At 33.5% G+C, this 20,540-nt stretch overlaps 3 protein-coding genes across 6 annotated transcripts; 2 read left to right on the top strand and 1 right to left on the bottom strand.

Moving 5' to 3' along the window:
• The first annotated feature begins 1,838 nt into the window (after positions 1-1,838).
• On the top strand, positions 1,839-10,716 carry LOC113849259 (protein TIC 40, chloroplastic). 2 transcript variants are annotated; one of them, XM_027479029.1, is made up of 14 exons: positions 1,839-2,296; positions 3,057-3,168; positions 3,340-3,397; positions 3,486-3,503; positions 4,930-5,206; positions 6,144-6,247; positions 6,331-6,394; positions 6,839-6,911; positions 7,503-7,543; positions 7,920-7,965; positions 8,424-8,518; positions 9,311-9,414; positions 9,486-9,533; positions 9,947-10,716. In XM_027479029.1, the coding sequence occupies exons 1-14, from the start codon at positions 2,101-2,103 to the stop codon at positions 10,004-10,006; spliced, it is 1,296 nt and encodes a 431-aa protein (XP_027334830.1). In that variant the 5' UTR covers positions 1,839-2,100; the 3' UTR covers positions 10,007-10,716. The 2 variants fall into 2 exon arrangements, with proteins under 2 accessions (XP_027334830.1, XP_027334831.1); XM_027479030.1 differs by having other exon boundaries at positions 2,176-2,296; positions 3,026-3,168; positions 9,947-10,292.
• Positions 10,717-10,871: 155 nt separating this feature from the next.
• LOC113851545 (uncharacterized protein At1g65710-like) lies at positions 10,872-13,923 on the top strand. The gene is made up of 2 exons (XM_027482056.1): positions 10,872-12,566; positions 12,703-13,923. Exons 1-2 carry the CDS (start codon positions 11,214-11,216, stop codon positions 13,537-13,539), a joined length of 2,190 nt encoding a protein of 729 aa, XP_027337857.1. The 5' UTR covers positions 10,872-11,213; the 3' UTR covers positions 13,540-13,923.
• Positions 13,924-14,559: 636 nt separating this feature from the next.
• On the bottom strand, positions 14,560-18,776 carry LOC113850355 (WAT1-related protein At3g02690, chloroplastic). 3 transcript variants are annotated; one of them, XM_027480870.1, is made up of 7 exons: positions 18,040-18,776; positions 17,920-17,967; positions 17,417-17,539; positions 16,982-17,131; positions 16,375-16,546; positions 16,106-16,166; positions 14,560-15,731 (listed from the first exon to the last, which is right to left on the bottom strand). In XM_027480870.1, the coding sequence occupies exons 1-7, from the start codon at positions 18,631-18,633 to the stop codon at positions 15,629-15,631; spliced, it is 1,251 nt and encodes a 416-aa protein (XP_027336671.1). In that variant the 5' UTR covers positions 18,634-18,776; the 3' UTR covers positions 14,560-15,628. The 3 variants fall into 3 exon arrangements, with proteins under 3 accessions (XP_027336671.1, XP_027336673.1, XP_027336672.1); XM_027480872.1 differs by having other exon boundaries at positions 15,266-15,731; positions 17,906-17,967; positions 18,040-18,646; XM_027480871.1 differs by lacking the exon at positions 16,106-16,166 and having other exon boundaries at positions 15,373-15,731; positions 18,040-18,743.
• Between the last annotated feature and the right edge of the window lie 1,764 nt (positions 18,777-20,540).

Consider the following 20,540-nt stretch of genomic DNA (forward strand, 5'->3'; position numbering starts at 1 on the left):
TTGTCATATCAAAGTTTTTTTAAAAACTTATTCAATTAAAAATGTCAGATATTAATGATTTAAGTATTATTTTTGTCTTTATATTTGACAAAAAAATTCAATGTAATTCTTATATAAAACAAGTTTATCGTATAATTTGTATATATTTTAAAAAGTTTTCATTCTAGTTCATGTTATAAGTGGGTATAATAACATTAACAAAAATCATTGTGTGGCAAATAAAATACCTATTTGTCCTATCTTAATTTGATTTTAATGCTACTTATCACTTTTTAATGTTAAGTAGTTATTAAAAAAAGGTAGAAGTATATTTGAAATGTGTTTTGTTATTGGCATAAAAAATCAATTGACGATGTCAAAGTTAGTGAGTTTATCAGCATAATTATGGCAAAGTAAGATGTTATCTATCAACATAAACAATTTTTACAAGGTGCAAACAGAATTTATCACCCATGAACATTGTCACCTAAAAGCTTTTACTCCACCGTAAAGGAGCAATATGTCTTCACCGCCTTCATGTGATCAAGCTCATCAACGATGGAGGGGGCAAGCCAGATTAAATGATGTAACAATTGAGACTTAAGCATTTGGTACAGACAAGATGGTAGGGAAGATATTATATCTCACTTCTTCTAAAACATAGTAATCAATGGTGATGATCCTATAACTTATTGTAAAATTTTGTGATCAACTGACACAATGAATTCTCATAAAAATTTATTAAATTGTCTCACGTTAGTTAAATAGAACATGTTTTATATGACTTTAATAGGTCTTTTCTTATAAAGTAATATTTGAAAATAAGTTAGACTTATTTTTTAAAATATAATATTAGAACTGATTTAGTGTGAATATTAAGCTGTTTACATATATCTAATTTCATTAAGTTATATATAAATGTTGAACCTTATAAAACTTTATATACTAGATGTCTTTTAAACCCGAAAATGGTACATTAAAATATCTTGTATTAATTATAAGTCATGTTAGAATAATTCTCCTAAGATTTGAATAATATTTTTCTGTGAGTTAATGTTTTTTATTCTCTCTCGTTTAAACAAAAAAAAATAAATCTTTTATGTTAGTATTCATTCTTAACCCCTTCCACGGTCTCCAAGTGCTTTATGTTCTTATTTTTGGGTGTCAAGATAGAAACAAGGAAAAAAAGTCAAAAGATGAAAAAAAAAAAAATCAATATTTTCTGAATTTGTACACAAATTTATTAGTTATGTCGATATTTCGTCTGTCATGCAAGAGCTTTATTGATAGTGCTAAAAAACGTTTTTATATTGAGACTGATTACAAACCTTTTTTTTTTAATGTAAAAGTTAAATTAAAAAATAAAACTAAAACAACATTTAAAGATAATAATATTCTCCTATAAAAATCTTATTGTTGTATTTAAATTCTACTATTGGTGATCGAGAGATGCAGAATTTGATCTCACTATTAAAACTAATTATGTAACAGTATTTACATTATATTCCTACAATTTTTTATAATTGAGACTTCAAGCGATAAAAATGCTACTGCTAAAATTTTCTTTTCATTACATACTGATAAATAAATTTATTTTATCGGTAAAGAACTTTTAAAATATACGAAGAGAAAAAAATATTTGTATTTTGTTTATTTAGAGACGAAATTAAAATTTAGATTATGCATTATCTTATACCCTTTTTTGTGATTAAGCAACGGAATTTGTTCCCATTTAATCATTTGATACTAACAACAATTCATAGTTAAAACAATCTTATTTTTTTTAAAAAAATACAAAACTATTTTAAACAACAAAATATAAAAATGGAATTAAAATGCTAGTAAAAGAGGTATATTGTGAAGACAAAACATCATTCTTTCTAAAGTTTTTGAGGTTTTTCACTTATCCCTATCAACGCTGAGGCCAAAACCCAACATTTCCCTTGCCACTCCCCTTTGTTCCTTCACTCTGCACAACCTCAACTGGAACCTCACATACTCAACTGTGTCAAAGTTCATAAATTTCCCAAAATTTTGGACCCCCTTTTGCTTCCCAAATCTACTGTTACCACTGATTTATAGTTTTGAATTTGGGTTTCATAGCTTGGAAACCGAAGGAAAATGGAGAACCTTAACTTGGCTCTTGTTTCTTCCCCAAAACCTCTGCTTTTGGGACATTTTTCTGCAATCAGAAGAAAACCCTTCTCTTTTGGGAGGGTCTTAATTGCCCCTCACCATTCCAGATACCGTGTCTCTGCTTTCTCTCGTTCTCATGTTACCAGGGCTGCTTCTAAATCCCAATATGACCCAAAATCTGGTATTCTTTTATGAAACTCTCTCTTCTTCTGTTGTGTGTGTTTATTTTGGAAATTATTATTTTTCGTTGGTATTTATGCTTAGCAGAAAAGATTCACTGGAGTTTGATGGAGTCTAATGCAATGTATATTATTGAATTTGAAGCTGAGTCGAATGGTCTAATGATGTTATTGCTGTGTTTGTCTATCTTTTTGTTTCTTCTTCAATTCACCAAAGAAAAAGAAAAAAAAAGAAAGAAGCGAATTTGACGTGTTAGTGCTTCTGTTACATCTTCAAGGGTTTTAGGGAGTATTTGTATAAGCAGTTAAAGAGAGGGCACTTTTGTTATGTATAAGCTTTATATTTTTGGAACCAACATTTTTTAACTTCTGATAAAAGTTTATTTTTATTTTTATTTTTTTTGGGATTTTGGTAAGTCCTATGAGCCAAAGCTTTTGATTTAAAAAACATGTTAAAATTTTATTTTTAAAATGTTTTCAATTAAAAAAAAGCACTCTTTCCCTTAGCCCTATTTTTTTTTAAATATAAAATACAAAAAAACTTTTTGCAATTAGCTCTATGATTAGTATATAGCTTTTGTGGGAAGGTGTATCGTGACTTTTGGAGCAAGGCTATGCTCAAAGTTAATTGTACATAGCATGTTGAATCCATGATTGAAAATGCATTTGGGTGGGACGAATACTTGCTATACAAGTTAAATATCTGCCAATATTTTTGCTCATTTTTGAAGAAGCACAATTAATACATGGTGGGGGATACAGTGCAGGAGAAGCTGATAGTCAATCATTTTGCCAGCATTTCTTCTTCAAAAGGTCAAGAAACAACATCAATTGGAGTTAATCCACAATTATCACCACCTCCATCTTCAACTATGTAATCATTTACTTTTTTTTTTTTTTTTTGCATTTTTATATCCTTCAAATTGTTTGTTCACATGTTTTGATAATGTTCAACTACCAGGGGGAGGGGTTGAATAGATGTTTTCCTGATTTAAATTTGTTCATGTCCTTTGTTTGATTCACATTTTTATTTGTCTATTTCTAGAGGGTCACCTCTCTTCTGGATTGGTGTTGGTGTTGGGCTTTCTGCAATATTTTCAATGGTGAGAACCATAGTCACAACTCTAATTTATATACACTGATGATAGGGTTTATCTTTGCTGAATTTTAATAAATGATGTGTTTTTGCAGGTAGCTACAAGATTAAAGGTGAGTGCCACTTTATTGTGAGGCATCGATATAAGCTGGTGTGCTCTGTGTTCCACTGTAATTATGGATGTAAGATGTAAGAAAAATTTGCATGTCATTGGTATAAGCTGGTGCATTCTTTGCGTTCTGCTCTAAGGTATAAGGACTGTAGCAAGGCAGAGGAGTGGTTTATTGTGAGTGTGAGAAGAGCAAATCTTCACCAATAGATCTTAAATGAATAGTCAATATAGGAAGGTAACATCTTGTGACCTTTTCAAGTGACATGTGACCTATAAATAACTTTTAATCTTGACTATCATGTTATGATTTAAATGTCAAGAATAGCTCCTCTTACCTTTCACATTAAACCATTTTTATACCATCTAAGCTAAGACAAATCGATAATTTAGTCTTTACTACTAAGAGTTGATAATTATAAATTGAATGATAATCTGATAAAACTTTCTCATGTGTAGTCTGTTGTATATATAATTATCAATAATTTGAAAACATGTGTTATCCTATTTTTGTTACAAATTGAATGCTGGTTTTATATGGATTGTCTAGAATCTATGAAGCACAAATATGATATGAGATGCATACAATACAACACAGACCCATGGATACAACAGAATTAAAAAATTATAGGACATGGCAAAACTATAGTTTAACATAAAGTAAAATCAGTATAAAATTGACATAAGATCACAAATCTTAAATTGAATCAAATGTTTTAAAGGTAGCATGAGTCAATGTGGTCATAATAAGATGCTATAATTTATTATATACATCCAAAAAATAAAGAAAATGGCTAAATGCCACTAAGTGTATCCAAAGATCCAACACCACTACAATGATAGTTTTGAAGTGTTTGTGCATTTTTTTCATGAATTGTCTTTATGATAAATTACTTGGAAGTTGAAAGATGTGTATCCACAGACATATTGTAGTCTAACTTCTAGAGACAGAAATGCATATATTATGCAGATTGGCTGTATCTATTTTTAGGAACTTAAGCAACTAAATAAAAAAAATACAAGTTATACCTTCAATGTTTGTAAAAGAAACTCTAGGTTTTTCTGCAGTTGAACGGCTCACCTTTCTTCCTGATTTGTAGTGGGGGATATTTACAATGCTTAAATAATGTATCGGCATGTAGCTAACAGTTTGGCAGTACTTTATTTACATTGCTTATAACTCACTCTTTTAATTTTTTGGAAGCCTAGCAAGTATACTGGATTCTGAGAGCTTTGTTGAATTTTAGATTTTGATTTATTTTCATGAGAATCTGGTTCCTTCATTTTGATTATTTTTATATTGTTTTTAGTTGCAGATGTGCTGTCTAATCTTATTTTTCAAGGATTTTGATTGGAATCTTTGTAGAATTGTAAGATCTAACACTGAAAGTTTACATAATTTCAACATTTGTCTTTTAATCTTCTTTCAGAAATATGCAATGCAACAAGCTTTCAAGACAATGATGGGCCAGATGAGTTCACAAAATAACCAATTCGACAGTGCTGCCTTTTCTCCTGGATCACCATTTCCCTTCTCAATGCCTTCAGCTTCAGGGCCTTCTACAGCTGCTGAATCTCGAGCACCTTCTGCACCAAGTGCAGCTCAATCTACTGTCACAGTAGATGTACCTGCAGCAAAAGTAGAAGCGGGCCCAACTACCAATGTTAATGATGAAGTGGAAGTAAAGAAAGAACCCAAAAGAATTGGTAACTAATCTCTGCTTAGCATCCTATTTCTTTCTCGTTGGATACTGACATACTACTTGTGAGGTAATGTGTCCTGTAGGAGATGTATGTGTAGGTAAATTAAATAAAAGCCAAGAAGGGCTCTTCATTTTTACATTTTGACCTAGTTATTTGATTTAGTACAGTTATTTCGTTTTGGCTTTTAAGTGGGATCACTGTTTTGATTAGTACAACTCCACTGACATGCTAGACAAGATCAATGGGTGATTTCATATCGCTATGCTGAACTTGAGATCATTTTTTTTCCACATGGTCTTCCAAAGAGTACTGTGGACTGGATCAGCCTACCATGATTGCTTCCTTAGTGTTGCTATTGATAGTGATGCTTAAGATTTCTTATTTTTGTAGTGCTTGAGACAAATGTATGTCACTCTATTGTTTGAGATCCTTCCTGCATGCAAGTTTATTGGTTCTTAATTATTTTTAACTTAATGACTTTTAATGCAAGTTACTGTGTATTAACTAATACAAACTAGAGCACCCTTCCTAAACTTCTGGTTTAACTTGGCATTGAGTGCTTCCCTAGACTTCACATGAATCTGTCTTCTAGCTTCCTTATTCATGTACATGTAATATTTGAGATGAGTTCAAAGTGTATGCATCCCTATTATTTTCTCTACCTTGCTTGCATGCCAGTTCATTGGCCCACAGTTTTTTATAGTGATGTGTAATGGCTATATAGTGTTATAACAAATTAGAGGGTGAACCACACCAATCTTACATTCAGAAACTAAAATAATATAGACAATTGGATAATGTTGAGAAATATAAATTAGAAATTGGGAAGTTAAGAATGAGAAAAAAGAGAGTAGAAAATGATATCTGATGTTGTCAGCTATTATATTTGTATAAAATTTGGAACTTTTCTTGTTAAAATTCCTAACATTTTCTATTACAGCTTTTGTAGATGTTTCTCCGGAAGAAACTGAGCAGAAGAGTCCTTTTGAAAGTTTTAAAGATGATGAATCAAATTCAGTCAAGGAAGCCCATGTTCCAGAGGAAGTGAGTTGTTTAAGATAAAAGTCATTGCTAAAGAACTTTATTGATTTGATTTGTTCTTAATATGTAATGTGCACTTATTGAAGGCTTCTCAAAATGGAGCTCCCTTTAACCAAGGTTTTGGTGCTTCACCTGGTTCTCAATCTACAAGTAAGTAGAGTCAGTTGAAATTGCAAATGTTTATGATTTGGATTTATTGATGGGAAAACCCCATGTACTTTGATAAGTGTATTCAAGCCTCAAATTCAAGGAAATGCATTGTCATGACATGGCTTTAGATCCTTCCTAAAAATAAATGAGTTTTGGCTGATATTATGGTTGTAAATATTGATTTAATGTTGCTATATTGTTGTGTTTATGATGGATCATGTGCATGTCATGTGTCTTTGTCAACTATCTTTGTTTACTGTTAAGTTTATCCTTGGATTTAAATGATGTTCCTAAATATGATTCCCGGAAGCATTGTTTTCTAATCATATTGATACTATGGGCTGAAATCAATTAAAACCTTGCTTGTTATCACAAAATATCTATTGTGTCTGCATTCTGGGTTAACCAAATGTCCTAAATGTGCCATTGTTTATTTTTGGATAGGAAAATCAGTCTTATCAGTGGATGCTTTGGAAAAAATGATGGACGACCCAACAGTGCAGAAGATGGTGTATCCGTAATATTCGTTCCTTTCATCTTAATAATGATTATGTTTCTTGCATTTCTTATAAATATTTTATTTGAGCTTTGTCGATATGAATATGGATATGTTTAAGCTTTAAGTAGATCCCAGTTTAAATATATTGAAAAAGGTTCATTAAACAGTAAAAGTCTCATCTTAGGATTGCCAATGATGGTAGTACTAATACAGTAACACCTGTGATGCTCAGAAATGGAGTTTGAAGTAGTTCCATTCCATTATTTTACTTATTGCTATTGAATCACTTTGAAAGTTTGGACGTGTCTAAAGTTCTACTTGAGCTCTTAACTTTTGTGTCGGGAAACCTCTACTTCTGTATTCTTTCCTTTTATTTCTTGGCACTTCCATTTCTAATTTTTTTTGTGTCCTCTTACTACTATTTTAATTCTTGATTAGTGACTTTAGTTTTTGTTCTTAAATTCTCACATTAAACTGATTCCTGATGTTTTTTCCATCAATATTACCTGATGAAAATTTAAAGAGATGATTTACATGGTTGTTTAGATTATTTAAGAACTTTCCTCCCTTGTCATCCAAAATAAATTAATTTTTTGGGTTCTGTTGCAGCTATTTACCTGAGGAGATGAGGAACCCTACTACCTTCAAATGTAATTCTCTACTTTTAACAATTTTCTGACTTCCTAGTTCTCTGTGGTGCTAATCAAAGTTTTAAGATTCATTATTTTTGGAAGCTGTAATTTTCATTGTTTTGCATATTCCCTGATGTAAATCATTTGTAACCACAAGGCTGAATATACTTACCATTTGTTTACATGTACAATATTGTCTATATACAGCACTTCTATATGGACGGCCTTTTTCATTTGTTACCAATATCATAGAATGGAAATACTTTATGTTGTTTAAAAATAGATTTTAGGTTAAAAGTATTGTTTTCATTTGACTGGTAGATATTAATTTCTACATGACATCTTAATATACTTGGCCAATGAGTAATAGTTGCTGTACTGTTGTTTTTAATAGGGATGCTGCAGAATCCACAGTACCGTCAACAACTTGAAGAAATGCTGTAAGTTCTTCATACTGTTTCTTGGGAGCTTCTTTGTTATATTTTTATTTGGACAAATAAGCTTCTGTGAAATGCTTGCCTGTGTTAAACTTGTTTAACACATTTCAACAAAAACTAGTTTTCTGGTGAAATGAAAAGATCTCCAGCGGAGGATAGTGAATTCCTCTTTTAGAAGCCATCATTTTCTGGCATTTAGCTCAGGCTTTCTTTTTAGTTTGTCACACACTCAAGTACAACTGGCTGTTAGCCTCTGCTTTCTGTGGGCCATCTTACTCAGTTTTTCCAACACTCACAGTCCAGTTATTAGCCTCTCATTTGGTGAATTCGATTAACCAACGATAAAATTTGATTCTTGTTGTCTATCCTTTATATGTCGTGACCTCCAGTTTGGAAATAAAAAAAAATGGTGGTCATGGATTCACATATCCTTTTCCTTTTTTTCTGCAATCTGATTTCAGAAACAACATGAGCGGAAGCACTGAATGGGACAGCCGAATGATGGACACCTTAAAGAATTTTGACCTTAATAGTCCTGAAGTTAAGCAACAATTTGGTAAGTTTTTGTCATTATGCCGTACATTTATTAAGATATGACACTGTCTTCTATGAGAACAGGATCAACTATGCAATTGATTACTTTAACGTAGTTCAATTTTTGCTACTCTTGTTGGTTTGAAAATATTCTCCATTCTATGGGAGTTATATGTTCTAGTTAGTTGATCATCTTGTTTCTTGATGATCAACACTAATTGATCACATTTTTTTTAATTTGCGTTACATATGAGCCTATAACTTTTTCTTTATTCATAGCTTGTACTTAACATTAAAATATTTTCTTAATCATATCATTGCTTATAATTCTGCTTTATGGTGTGAGATACTGATATTTGTTCATAATAAGAATTTTTATTGAATTCATAAATGCCCTGTTAAGTCACACACACAGAAAGCTGAGGTTTGGCATTGATCACTTTTTCTTCCCCTTGTGGATGCTACATGTTCTAGTATCATCACATCTAGAAGCACACTTGATGAATATTCTGACATGTTAGCCATGTTCTCATTCGGAAACACAGTCACAGTTTGTGCTAATTTATTAAAGAATAGTATTTTGATTTGGTGTGTGATTGAGCTCATTAACATGGTTTTTCTAGTCTTTGCATGCCTGTGAACGTCATCAGTTTTTTTGGTCTCTTGGTTTAGTTTATCCAATTTTCAGAAGGTATGATGATTAAAGTCTGATAATATTACCTTGTATGTTTCCCTTCAAATGTTGTCAATGGTTTAAGTATGAATCTTTCTTCCCATTTCTGTGTTTTCTGAACATATTTTTTACTTTCACCAGATCAAATTGGGCTTTCTCCAGAAGAAGTCATTTCAAAGATTATGGCCAATCCTGAAGTTGCAATGGCATTTCAAAATCCTAAAGTTCAAGCAGCTATCATGGATGTACGTTCTAATTCAAATACTTTATTAGTATTTCATATCAAAACTCTAACTGCATCTTCTTCTGGTTGCAGTGTTCACAGAATCCAATGAATATTACTAAATATCAAAATGATAAGGAGGTATGTTGATACTTTTCTGACTTCAATTTGGTACTTTCTTGGAAGAATGTACTTTTCTGGGTTTAGTTTTCTCTCTGCATGTTTCCTTTTCTCTGTTCCACATTCTACCTCCAGATCCTGATTTTTGGTCTAGGTTGTAGTTAGTTTCAGGTTTATGCCAGGTGAAATATTTTAATGATTTTGGATGATTTTAGGTTTATGTTTGGCGTGCATTAATAGTTTATGAATTAATGCAGAAAGGAGCTTTTAATAGAAATGTTTTGAATTTATGGGTGGTTCACTATTTTTCTAATGAATAAAGATATAATAATTACTCTCTCTCAGTAATTCCTGATGAATATAAATAATGCCTTTTTAAAGATTTGGCTCTTGTATGTTTTATCTGATGATTTTTTTTCCTCTTAACATTTCAGGTCATGGATGTCTTCAATAAAATATCAGAACTCTTCCCTGGAGTGTCAGGTTCACCTTGATTCATTCTTATGTTGCTGTTTGCGGGGTCAAGTTATTCATGCCATCCCTGATGAAACAATGGGATTTCCTCTGCCTAACCACATGGAACTATGAAAAACTCTTCTCATGGCTGTACACTGCAGGCTCATGGTTACAGCTCCGTTGTGACATAGGGACAATAACTGTGGCTGGCCTGGCCTAATTATTGCCATAGTTTTTGGATTTTTGGTTTTGCTAAAATAGTTGAGATTGTATATTGATCAATTTAAAATCATTGAGGCATTGCAAATGCAGTGTAGTTTTCTCTACTTGCGATGAGTTCTTAGACGTAGTTAATTTGGACTTTAGGTATCAAAAAAAATATGTGAATGTCTCACATAATCTTTCATAAAGCATGAGCTGCATGAGATTAAACTATATTGTAAGCGACCAAACACGCGCGTCAATTGCTCAATACTTCATAGCGAACCACATAATCAAGGGTTATTATTCATTGGACATATCAATGATCTTAGTATAAAATTGATTTTTGTAGCTTAGAAGTTTGACTGTCCTTTCATGTTGTATTTCACACTTCGTGGTTGACTGGTTGGTAAAGGCAATTACTAGACCAAAAAAGGACATGTGGCCAAACCAAAAGCCTATGTGACATGTTGGTAAACTCTATCCTTTCGTCTGCGAGGGTTCTTGTGGACATTCTCGTTCATGATGAAAATCCAAACGTTTGTATCCGTTGTTGATTTCTTCAAGTTTAACTAGCAACAGTGTGTTTAATTAATACTTCTAAGAGTTTGTAAACATGAATTGAATACACGAGTTACAATTAATAGTACCAAAGGAAATGTGAATTTATAATTATTTAAACTTGAATTAAAATATGCTACATTGGAGTATTAAAAAAATTACACGCATACATAAATTTTATGTTAAATTTTTGTTGACCCAAAACCGTTGTGTAAATTTGAAACCTGACAAAATATAGAGGGGCCAAGCAGAAAATGTAATGTGGGAGACATCTATCCGTGGTCAAATAGACCCATCATTCTTTTTTCATATAAAAAGGGGTTATGAAATTGAAGCTTAGTGACATAGTGGGGTCAGCTGCACAGACAACCCCTCAACGGATCTGTGTTACAGAACTGCAGCCCGCCCTGTTTTTCAAAATTTGAATATTTTCTCTCATTGTCATTGTCATTAATAAAAAAGTTACAACCTTTTTTATAAAAAATGATTCTTTGGCAGCGTTTCACACCACTTCCCTATTCTAATTTAATCCTATTCTCATTTTCTTTCTTTCTTTCTATCTCTGTAATAAAAAAACCAACTTTCATTCATAACACCAAATTCCTTCCATTTTTCTTCAAGCATCTCTTTCTCAAGGCGAAACCACAAAGTTCCATGGGTGCATGTTTGAGTAAGAAGAAAGGGTCTCCCATCTCCTCCTCCACAACAGCACCTGTTGTGTCTGAGCTGAAAAATCCTTCTCTTAGTGGTGTCACTGTTTCCAAAACCAAAGTGGAAACTGAGCCACAAGTGAAACTGAAGAAGGAGAATAAGACACTGCAAGAGAACCATGCGTCAGTGCAAGAAGGTGAAGGGCAAGTGAAAAAGGAGATATTCATTATCAAGCACAGGAGGAGCCATGATGATAGAGAGAGAAATTCCAAGTTCCCACAGCAGAATGCACCACAACAACCAGTTACTACAACCGTTGAAACAGCTGAATCTATTGGTGACAAAACTGCACCACCAGCAGCAACAAACATGGGTGTTGGAGTAAGAACTTCCAGCTGCACCAAAGAAGAGGTGGATGCAATTCTTATACATTGTGGGAGACTCAGCAGAAGCTCTTCAGGTAATGCTGTTGCTGCTTCTGTGGAACGTGGGAGAAAGTACTCAGGTTCAAAGAGAAGTTTTGATTTTGATAACTGTGACAATGACACCATTTCCACTGATGAGGACCAAAAGAAAGCCATTGATGAAAGGCATCAACACCGGCCGCGGCATCGCAGCCAGTCTTCAAGGCCTTCTTCTCAGGAAAGAAGAAGAAGAACACCTAGTAGGGAAAGAGAACAGCAACAAGGTTCAAGTAGCAGAGAGAGGAGAGTTAGTAGATCCCCTGGAAGAAGATCATCAGAGACAACCACAATTGCCAATGCAAGAAACAATGGTAGCACTAGTTCTAGGCCTGGAAAGATGGTTTCTGTGCCTGCTACTGTTTCATCCTTGGTGATGGATAAGAGTAACAATGGTTGTGTTGGTGGAGGAGAATCTGCAGCAACGACAGGCATCAAGAGGATCACAGTTAGGAGAAATGTTGGTGTTGCATCACCACGTTCTCAATCTCCTGCAAGAGCAAATGGGAATGCAGCAAATTCTAATAAAGCATTGAATGAGAATCAGCAGCAACCATCCCTTAGCCGCAACTCTTCAAGGAAAGCAGAACAATCACCTTATAGAAGGAACCCACTGAGTGAGATTGAACCAAACTCCTTTGCTCTTCCACAATCAACAGTCAATAATAACAGCAATAGGGTGCAAAACAGACCCAGAAAGGAATTTGAAACAGAAGCTAATCAGGTATTATTCATTCACTCTTTAATATGAGGTCATGACTTTCTCAGCTTCAAAGATTTGATCTTTCATATTTAGTAATTGATTAGTCTTGTTTAAGTGATTGGTGTAATGCAATGGTGTTTTTCTCTCCCCAATGCAGAAACAAAATGGAAGCAAAATTGCATTGGACAAGGGTGTAAGTGTAAATTGCAAGACAAAGTTGCAACAAGAGGAAGATGTCAAAGTGCAGTGTTCAATGATTGATGACATTGTTGTGAAGACAGTGGTACCACCAGGGATTGACAATCTAAAACCTCATTCATTAACACGAAGCAGATCTTCTCGGCGATCACGGGACTTAGACCTCAATCCTGAAGCTCTATTGAATCCTCCACAGTCCTACGCTTCCCTGCTGCTTGAAGATATCCAGAATTTCCATCAAAAGAACCCACCTTCTGTTTCTCTCCCAGCTTGTGTCACCAAAGCTTGTTCTATCCTTGAAGCGGTTGCTGATCTCAACTCCAACACCAGCTTAAATTTCTGTGGTGCTGAGGACAGGAGAAAGCCACCTGCTTTTCAATCTAGTAAGAATGAATACAATGTTCCATTGAGTATCAATGATTATGGGAAAAGGGAAACAGATACTGAGGAACCAGTTGTAGAATCTATGTTTGTTGTGGATGATGATGATGTGATGGAACCAAGCTTGCATAAGTATGTGACAATGAATATGGGTGGAGTGGACATGGAGGACCAAGAGTCTTCAGGAAGCAATAGCTTCACTGTCAGTAGTGGTCAACAGCATTGGGGTGTTTCTTCTTCTTCATGGGAACCAAGTTCTGTTGATTCAAAAGATTGTTGGACTTCAAGATTGAACTACTCCAGAGAGGAGGGTCTGAAAAGTTCATTGGAAGGGAAGAAATTGAACAGCAAAAGGAGAGAGTGTGATCACCAGCATGGCAGTGGTTTAAGGGCGTGGCAGGCTTGGTGCCAATAAAGTTCTTCACACCATACCTGTTGTCTCTGCTACTGCATCCACATAGAAGTGTTAAATGAATCACCTTCATCTTGTGTCTTCAATACTCAATCAGTTTGACATTCCTTCTGTTTGGAGTTGCACACTTTGCAACCACTTCTCATTTAATCAAGGTTCACATTAACACTGCTTGCCTCTCCTCTCTTGTAGCTTTGTGCTTTTTATTTGTTCAAATTGGAATTGTATAAATAGGATGATCAGCCACACTTTCAGCTCCATTTATGCTCTTAAAAAGGATGGTCTAGCTTTCCAAACACTGATAACTACAAATTGAGTTCTTTAAGGCCTTCCACAACTCCACATCATTCAAAGCCGATGAGGATAATAACATGTTTGGTTTTACGTTTAAATACATATGGATTTACGTTTAAACGTTATTAGATGTAGTTTTTGCATTGAATCCATCTTTACATGTTTTTTAACGTGTTCCCAAACATACATTTAGTATATTTTGCAATTTCCTAATAGAAATGGAAATAAAAATTGATACGTCAAATAAATTATAAACAATAACAGTTGCATTGTTCTACAATCTAAAATGGTTTAGTATGAAAGTTAAAAGGGGTTGCTGCAATGCTTTATGTAAAATATAGCTGTTGCTTTGGATTAGTGCTGCTGAATCATGCAATCAACATGACACGAGTTTTTTTTTTTTTTTTTTTTCTTCTTATAAATTCAGATAATTACGTGTTGAAACAAATTCTTGATCACTACTTAAGAATGCTCGAAAAGATGTGTACTACAATTATTAATTGATCGAGTATTCTACAGCTTATTCGCATAAATTAACAATGCAAGAATTATTTAGTTAGTTTGATTAAATCACAACAGAGCCTCGTAGCACCCTAACTGCCAATACTAATTTTTGCATATGCGATTCCTCCGACAATCCATCATGTATCACAATTATAGCCTTCCTACTCGATACTTTGTTGAATATAGTCAAGGCCCAAGATGTACATTTCTTTAATAAATTAATAGATTCGCCAAACACAAAACTAGGACTTAATGAATTTTTTAATAACTATTTACTAAAATAAAATTAAAAACAAACATATTCTTTGTCCGGAATAAATTTTTGTCACATTAGACTATATTTTATATTTAAGTGAAAAAATTATTTTTTTATTTTTAATTTACTTATTTCATCTAAAATAGGAACAAAATCAGCCAGAACATGTCTTGTATACAATAAAAACAAAAAATAAAATAAAAATTTAAATTTAAATTTACAATTCCATAAATGCACGTGACTCAATTAGAAGAGGATGAAAAAATTAAATAAATTTTTATAATAGAAAAAAAGAGAAAAATAAATGAGTTAATACTATGTAAATCGCGTAGAATCATAAAAAGATATTAAATGAGATTTGTGGTAAAAAAAAAAGAAAAATAAATAAATTATATCAATGAAAAGAAAGAAAAAAAATAAAAAAATAAATGTATTCGTAACTTTTTTTAATAAATAAATTGTCCATATTGTATACGAAATGCGTGTCACATTCTGGCTAATTTCATCTTTATTTTAGATGAAATGAATAAATTAAAAATAAAAAAATTAATTTTATCTCACTTAAATACGAAACATAACTAACGTGGCAAAAATTTATTCCAAACAAGGAATATATTTGCTTTTAATTTTATTCTAGTAAATAGTTATTAAAAAATTCATTAAGCCCAAAACTAGCCATAAACCAATCATAATAATAATAATATATACATTCTTGTACAGGCATAATTTTACACTCGAGTCATCTTACACAGCAAAGAAAACCTTTAAAGGCTAGTGTTCTGCCCATGTAACTTCCAACTTTCCGGTATAATTGCCAAGAGTCTCGAAGCCTAAACTAACAAGTAAACAAAATTGTACTTACACTATAAAGCACGATCCCAAGGGCTGAGAGTTGTATATCACTCAAATTTCTCCGCTCCACGCCCAAACTTGCTTCTAGCGTGTTCCCAATTTGAGTTTATGGTGAACATGTAATTCCCGAACAATTCTTTTCCACTGGGTTGATGGGTTGAAAGAACCAGTTAAAAAATGGACAATTCATTCAGAAGTGTTTCTGAAGTTAACCATGTATATTCCAGCAACAGTGATAAGGGCCCCAACTAGTTGTACAGGTGAGAAGGTCTCACCAAGATATAGAAACCTGAAATACCAAAGCAAAATGTGAGTCACAGAAAGGTCCTCACAAAGATACATAAACCTGATATATGATAGAAAAAGCAAACTGCCAGATGAAATACCAGTAGCAAAAGGTATACATAAAATATTTATGATGGTGAGGGCACAAAACTATGACAAATTATGAAGGATGCTACTGTCATGTTACTGCTTCCAAAATCTTGTAGTTGCAAAAGGTGGTCGTTTTTTCTCATTAATGACCTTACTAGTAAAGAAGAGATAATATCTAAATCACCATCAATTGTTATTTCTGATTTTTTTTCTCAGCTACATGATTTCTAAAATCTAAAATTACTTGAAAATCCTTTTTGACTCTGTCCCACTGTCAGCCAGCCTTACCCAAAAATTGAAGCAAACATTGGGGTCAAAAAGGTAAGCGAACTGAGCTTGGTCAAGCTACCTGCAGTGCATCACAAATGCAACATCAATATGGTGTTTTTTCTTTTTCATGAGGTCAATGTAGAATTTCAAAAACAAAAAGAATCTTTATAACTGCAAGTGTACAAATTATAGCTAAAGATGTATCCATAACATAGTGATTACAATAAAAGGAAATTCATTGATGAAAAAAAGCAAGGGAAAGATCATGGAGGGACAGACATACAGACCTTTAGTTGCACTATAAAAGAACACACCATAGCTTATGGCACTTCCAAAAATGGAGGTGTAGAGGAGTGCCAATATATCAGTTGAACTGTACTCTTTAAGACTCCCACTTAAAGCTGGGTCATTGTTAAGAACTGAGAACAGCACGAGTGGAAGACCACCAATAACCATATGCTACATCAGAATAGAGTAAAGTTATGAGCAATGTTTAGACAGAGTTTCTTAAACCATAATGTCATCTGCTATATAGCTTCCTAAATTTGCCCATCCTTTCCTCTTTTCTTAGACAGTAGAATTTTTTTTTAATGAATATAAGACTTATCAATACGTTTCACTAATTTCAGATACAACTTATTGTTAAAATATATGATAGGCCAAATGCATCTGCTGAAATAAGTATCAATGCAACTTCAATCATGAAACATAAAATAGAGTCCAGCATATCCATAGTTTTGTAAAAAGCATGGATATTTGTAGATTTAAATAAATTCATATTGGTTTTGAGTGTAATACGGAATATTAATCATTCAGTTAAGTTCATAGGTACTTAACAATGGTGATCAACATAATTAATAAACACTACAAGACAAGATGGAATTTGAAACACACCCATCCAGTTGCCATGACAGGATCAGAGTACTTGGAGACCCACCGAACCATGACCGTGCCAACTGCCATACTCTGAGCTGCAAGAAGCATCCACCACTCACCACTTCCCCACAGTGAGAAGTTGCTTTCATCAAATGATAGGGCAGGTAACTGCAACAAAATCATTAGCGCTTGCATTACTAAACAATATATACAAGGTATTTGACCGGCAAAGAGGAATAACATAATTCAAAATAAAGAACCTAAACTAGGTAAGTGTAATTGTGGAAACGTGTATTGGTGGAAACTATTGCAAAACATATTCTTAATATTCCACATTAGATACATAAGAATCCAACTGCTAATTTTGTGTTGTGCCTTAAAGGGTATAATAATTAATTTACTGCATTTTGGCCAACATTATAAAATTTTATTCAATGAAGAATCGAAGTTTACCTCGAGTAGTACAAGTCCTATGACACCAAGTACAAGCCCAGCAGCTCCAACAATGCCAATGGACTCGCCAAACAACAAAGCTGCGAGCACAGCCACAGTCAAAGGCTGTGAATCAATTATAACCTGCAATTATAGTCAAAGTCAGCAACAACCCTTGCAGTCAGAATGGGGAAGTAGAATCTGAATCATCACGAAGTTCACTCAAAGCAAATTTATCCGGTAATTCTATTCTCATTTCTACCCCTACAATGCGCATACAAAACGACAGCATTTTACCTATTCTCATTTCACCAGTTTCAACATTAAACTTAAGTCATCCGTCATGAGTAAATAATGACAATAAACGTCTTGTTAGGAGACATTAGTTAAGAAATAAATAGAAATTTTTTATTAAAAATTACATTAGAAGTACTGTTTAACATTTTAACACTAGTTAGCACTTATCTAATAATAATAATTAATGACAGTGAAAATGATAAAGAAATTAACTGAGAATAACATACGCTGCCCAAACCAGCTGAAGTCCTCTGCAACCCTTCTGCAAGAAAACCCTGTTCCAACAAAATCAAAGTTCAAAACAAAGAAGAAGATACAGCAAGAGAAACACTTAGAAGAAGAAGGACCTGAAAGCAAGTAGCATCGACAAGAGCGAAGAGAGTGATAGAAAGCCAAGCGTTGAAGCCAGATGGAAAAACTCTTCCTCTCCAAGCACCGAACCCAATCAGAAGAAACCCAGCGGGAATGAGCCGAAACGCCGAAACGAAGAAGGGACCACATTTCGGTAGCACCTCCTTCATCGCCACCATAGCAGTGCCCCAGAAGAAGAACGGCGAAACCAACACCGCCCATTCCCACAACGCTTCAGCGAGGCAGAGAGTTGATGATGATGATGATGACAATGATTCAGATTCTTTCTCTTCTGCCTCGATAAGGCACTCCACGTCTTGGCCCGTTCCCACGCAATCCACCGTGGCCGGCGGCGGAGAATCCGGAAGGTCGAGTTCTTTGCCGGTTTTGAAGGCGGTTTTGTTGGAGCATGGAACCCTAAATCGAAGCGGAGATGGAGCGGTGTATTTGCGAGGAGAGGAAGAAGGTGAGAATGGGAGGGGTTGGATGCGAAATTGTGAAGAGTGAGGGGTGAGAGAGTATCGGCGGATGGTGGCGCTGACGGTGGCGCTGACGGTGGCAGAGGGTGAGGAGCACCACCACGACGCCATGACTGTAGTGAGTGGGTGGTATTCTGTGATGTGTTGTGTTTTGTATCAGAAACAGTAACAGAAAAATTGTGGTAGTTATTAGTGTAAGGGTACTTTTGGAAAGCCAAAATTCTAACATGAAACATGGATTTTCTTTAGGGAGTAACTATTATCACATTCGTAGTTGAGATTAAACAGATGAAATATTTTAGTCTTTTAAATTTTACATATTTTTTTATTAGTTGGTTTGGTCTCAAATTTAGTTGGGTCTAATTCTGATCCATTAAGCTTGGAGAAGGAAAAGGCTTTTCCCAAATCCAACAAAGTTTCATGAATAAAAATGCCATCCCCCAAAAAATACTAATGCATTTATCTTCATTTTCAGTTATTAACTAAAAAAAAAAAACTTCATTTTCAGTGTCTAACAACAATGCTTATAAAATGAAGAAGTGTTCAGCAAAGAAACGAAAAAGTAAGAGTTGACGTTTTCCAAACACTACTTAATCCAACTTCTATTGTCTTTATGATGATAAGGTTATAATTATACACATTGACGCACAAGAAAAGACATAGAGATGATGGCTGCCAAGAGATTATTGGACCCACATGATTAGGTGAGTCAAAACTCGAAAGCATATATTAAAATTAAATTAATACACATGTTCACTAGCTTATATGGTTTCTCTTTTATTTTTTACTTTTTTGGAGCTATAAGTTCTAACAATCAAACGTAAGAGCCTATGACTTTGTCTTCTGAAAGTGTTATTCGGAGCTGAAAAATCATCTCTAAAACCTTTGTTTACATAAAATATAGGTGCATGCCTTTTACTTAAGCAACAATGAGATCACAAGTTGATTATAATAAACAAAAATAAATTCTCATGTGATATATATATGTATTTTCAAATTATATATTTTAGTGTAACGTGACACTCAACTTATGAACAATTGAAAACATATTATCTATTATTAGATTTGAGGGTCCTTCGAAGAAAAGAACTTTGTTCTCTACTATTGATGAGAAAGACATTCTGCAATGGGTTGAAATTAAAATTTAGTGTTTGATGTTCCTTTTGTGTTTTGCTTATAAAGCAATTCAAATGTTTTGAGAACCATTATATTTGGACTGACCCCATAATTTATTAAACGTATAGAAATGTTATGGCTCTCAACATAGATAAAATGGAGAAATAAAAAGAACGTGTGAAATAGAATTAGCTATGATCTAGTTAAAATTGTATTACTTATACGTGCAAGACTTGATCCATATTCCAACGAGGGATAATTTGTTAAACATTTGTGATGTTTGGGTTTGAAACTCATGAACAGTTTTGAGTGCACGGCTACACCTTTTCAATGGTTTATTACATAGGGAATTCCTTTTCTGATAGTATAGTCCTTTTTTTCTAATTGTTCAGAACCAAACGCCTTAGATCAAAAGAGAAAAATATCATATTTACGAGCACCACAAAATATTATAATCATTACGTTAATATTTTTCTGTTGTTCAATAATACATGCCACTGTTAAATCAAATGATATATCTTACATCAATAGTATGCATAAAAAGTATTATTTATAGATATAATTTATTATATTTTACTATTTCAAATAACTTTTTTACTATTGGATCATGACATTTTACATAAGATCGCAAATGTAAGATGACATATGCAGAAATAAACTAATCATATGCAAAGAACTAAACTAGTAGAAACATTTTAAACCCCTAGCTAAAAATACTTAAAAGCAAGAAAGTTAGATCGACCACTTCGACGGCATTGCATATTGCATTAGTATAATAAATACACAAGGTTGAATAATTGGCACTTGTAATTGATAAAGTACCCTTTTAACCATTCAAGTCAAACATTAATTGAAAGCTTCAAGCCTTCTCACATGCCATGACCTGCTCCTATACTTAGTCA

Source organism: Abrus precatorius, unplaced genomic scaffold, assembly GCF_003935025.1.
Source record: "Abrus precatorius isolate BTA unplaced genomic scaffold, Abrus_2018 Scaffold9, whole genome shotgun sequence".
Classification (NCBI taxonomy): Eukaryota; Viridiplantae; Streptophyta; class Magnoliopsida; order Fabales; family Fabaceae; genus Abrus; species Abrus precatorius.

Excerpts from the sequence above, each read along its gene's own strand:
- LOC113849259 (XM_027479029.1), top strand. The coding sequence starts at position 2,101 with ATGGAGAACCTTAACTTGGCTCTTGTTTCTTCCCCAAAACCTCTGCTT. Across the intron at positions 8,519-9,310 it reads TGAAGTTAAGCAACAATTTG|ATCAAATTGGGCTTTCTCCA; the intron begins GTAAGTTTTTGT and ends TACTTTCACCAG. Across the intron at positions 9,415-9,485 it reads TTCAAGCAGCTATCATGGAT|TGTTCACAGAATCCAATGAA; the intron begins GTACGTTCTAAT and ends TTCTGGTTGCAG.
- LOC113851545 (XM_027482056.1), top strand. The coding sequence starts at position 11,214 with ATGATTCTTTGGCAGCGTTTCACACCACTTCCCTATTCTAATTTAATC. Across the intron at positions 12,567-12,702 it reads TTGAAACAGAAGCTAATCAG|AAACAAAATGGAAGCAAAAT; the intron begins GTATTATTCATT and ends TCCCCAATGCAG.
- LOC113850355 (XM_027480870.1), bottom strand. The coding sequence starts at position 18,633 with ATGGCGTCGTGGTGGTGCTCCTCACCCTCTGCCACCGTCAGCGCCACC. Across the intron at positions 17,968-18,039 it reads TCGATGCTACTTGCTTTCAG|GGTTTTCTTGCAGAAGGGTT; the intron begins GTCCTTCTTCTT and ends TTGTTGGAACAG. Across the intron at positions 17,132-17,416 it reads TAGGACTTGTACTACTCGAG|TTACCTGCCCTATCATTTGA; the intron begins GTAAACTTCGAT and ends ATTTTGTTGCAG.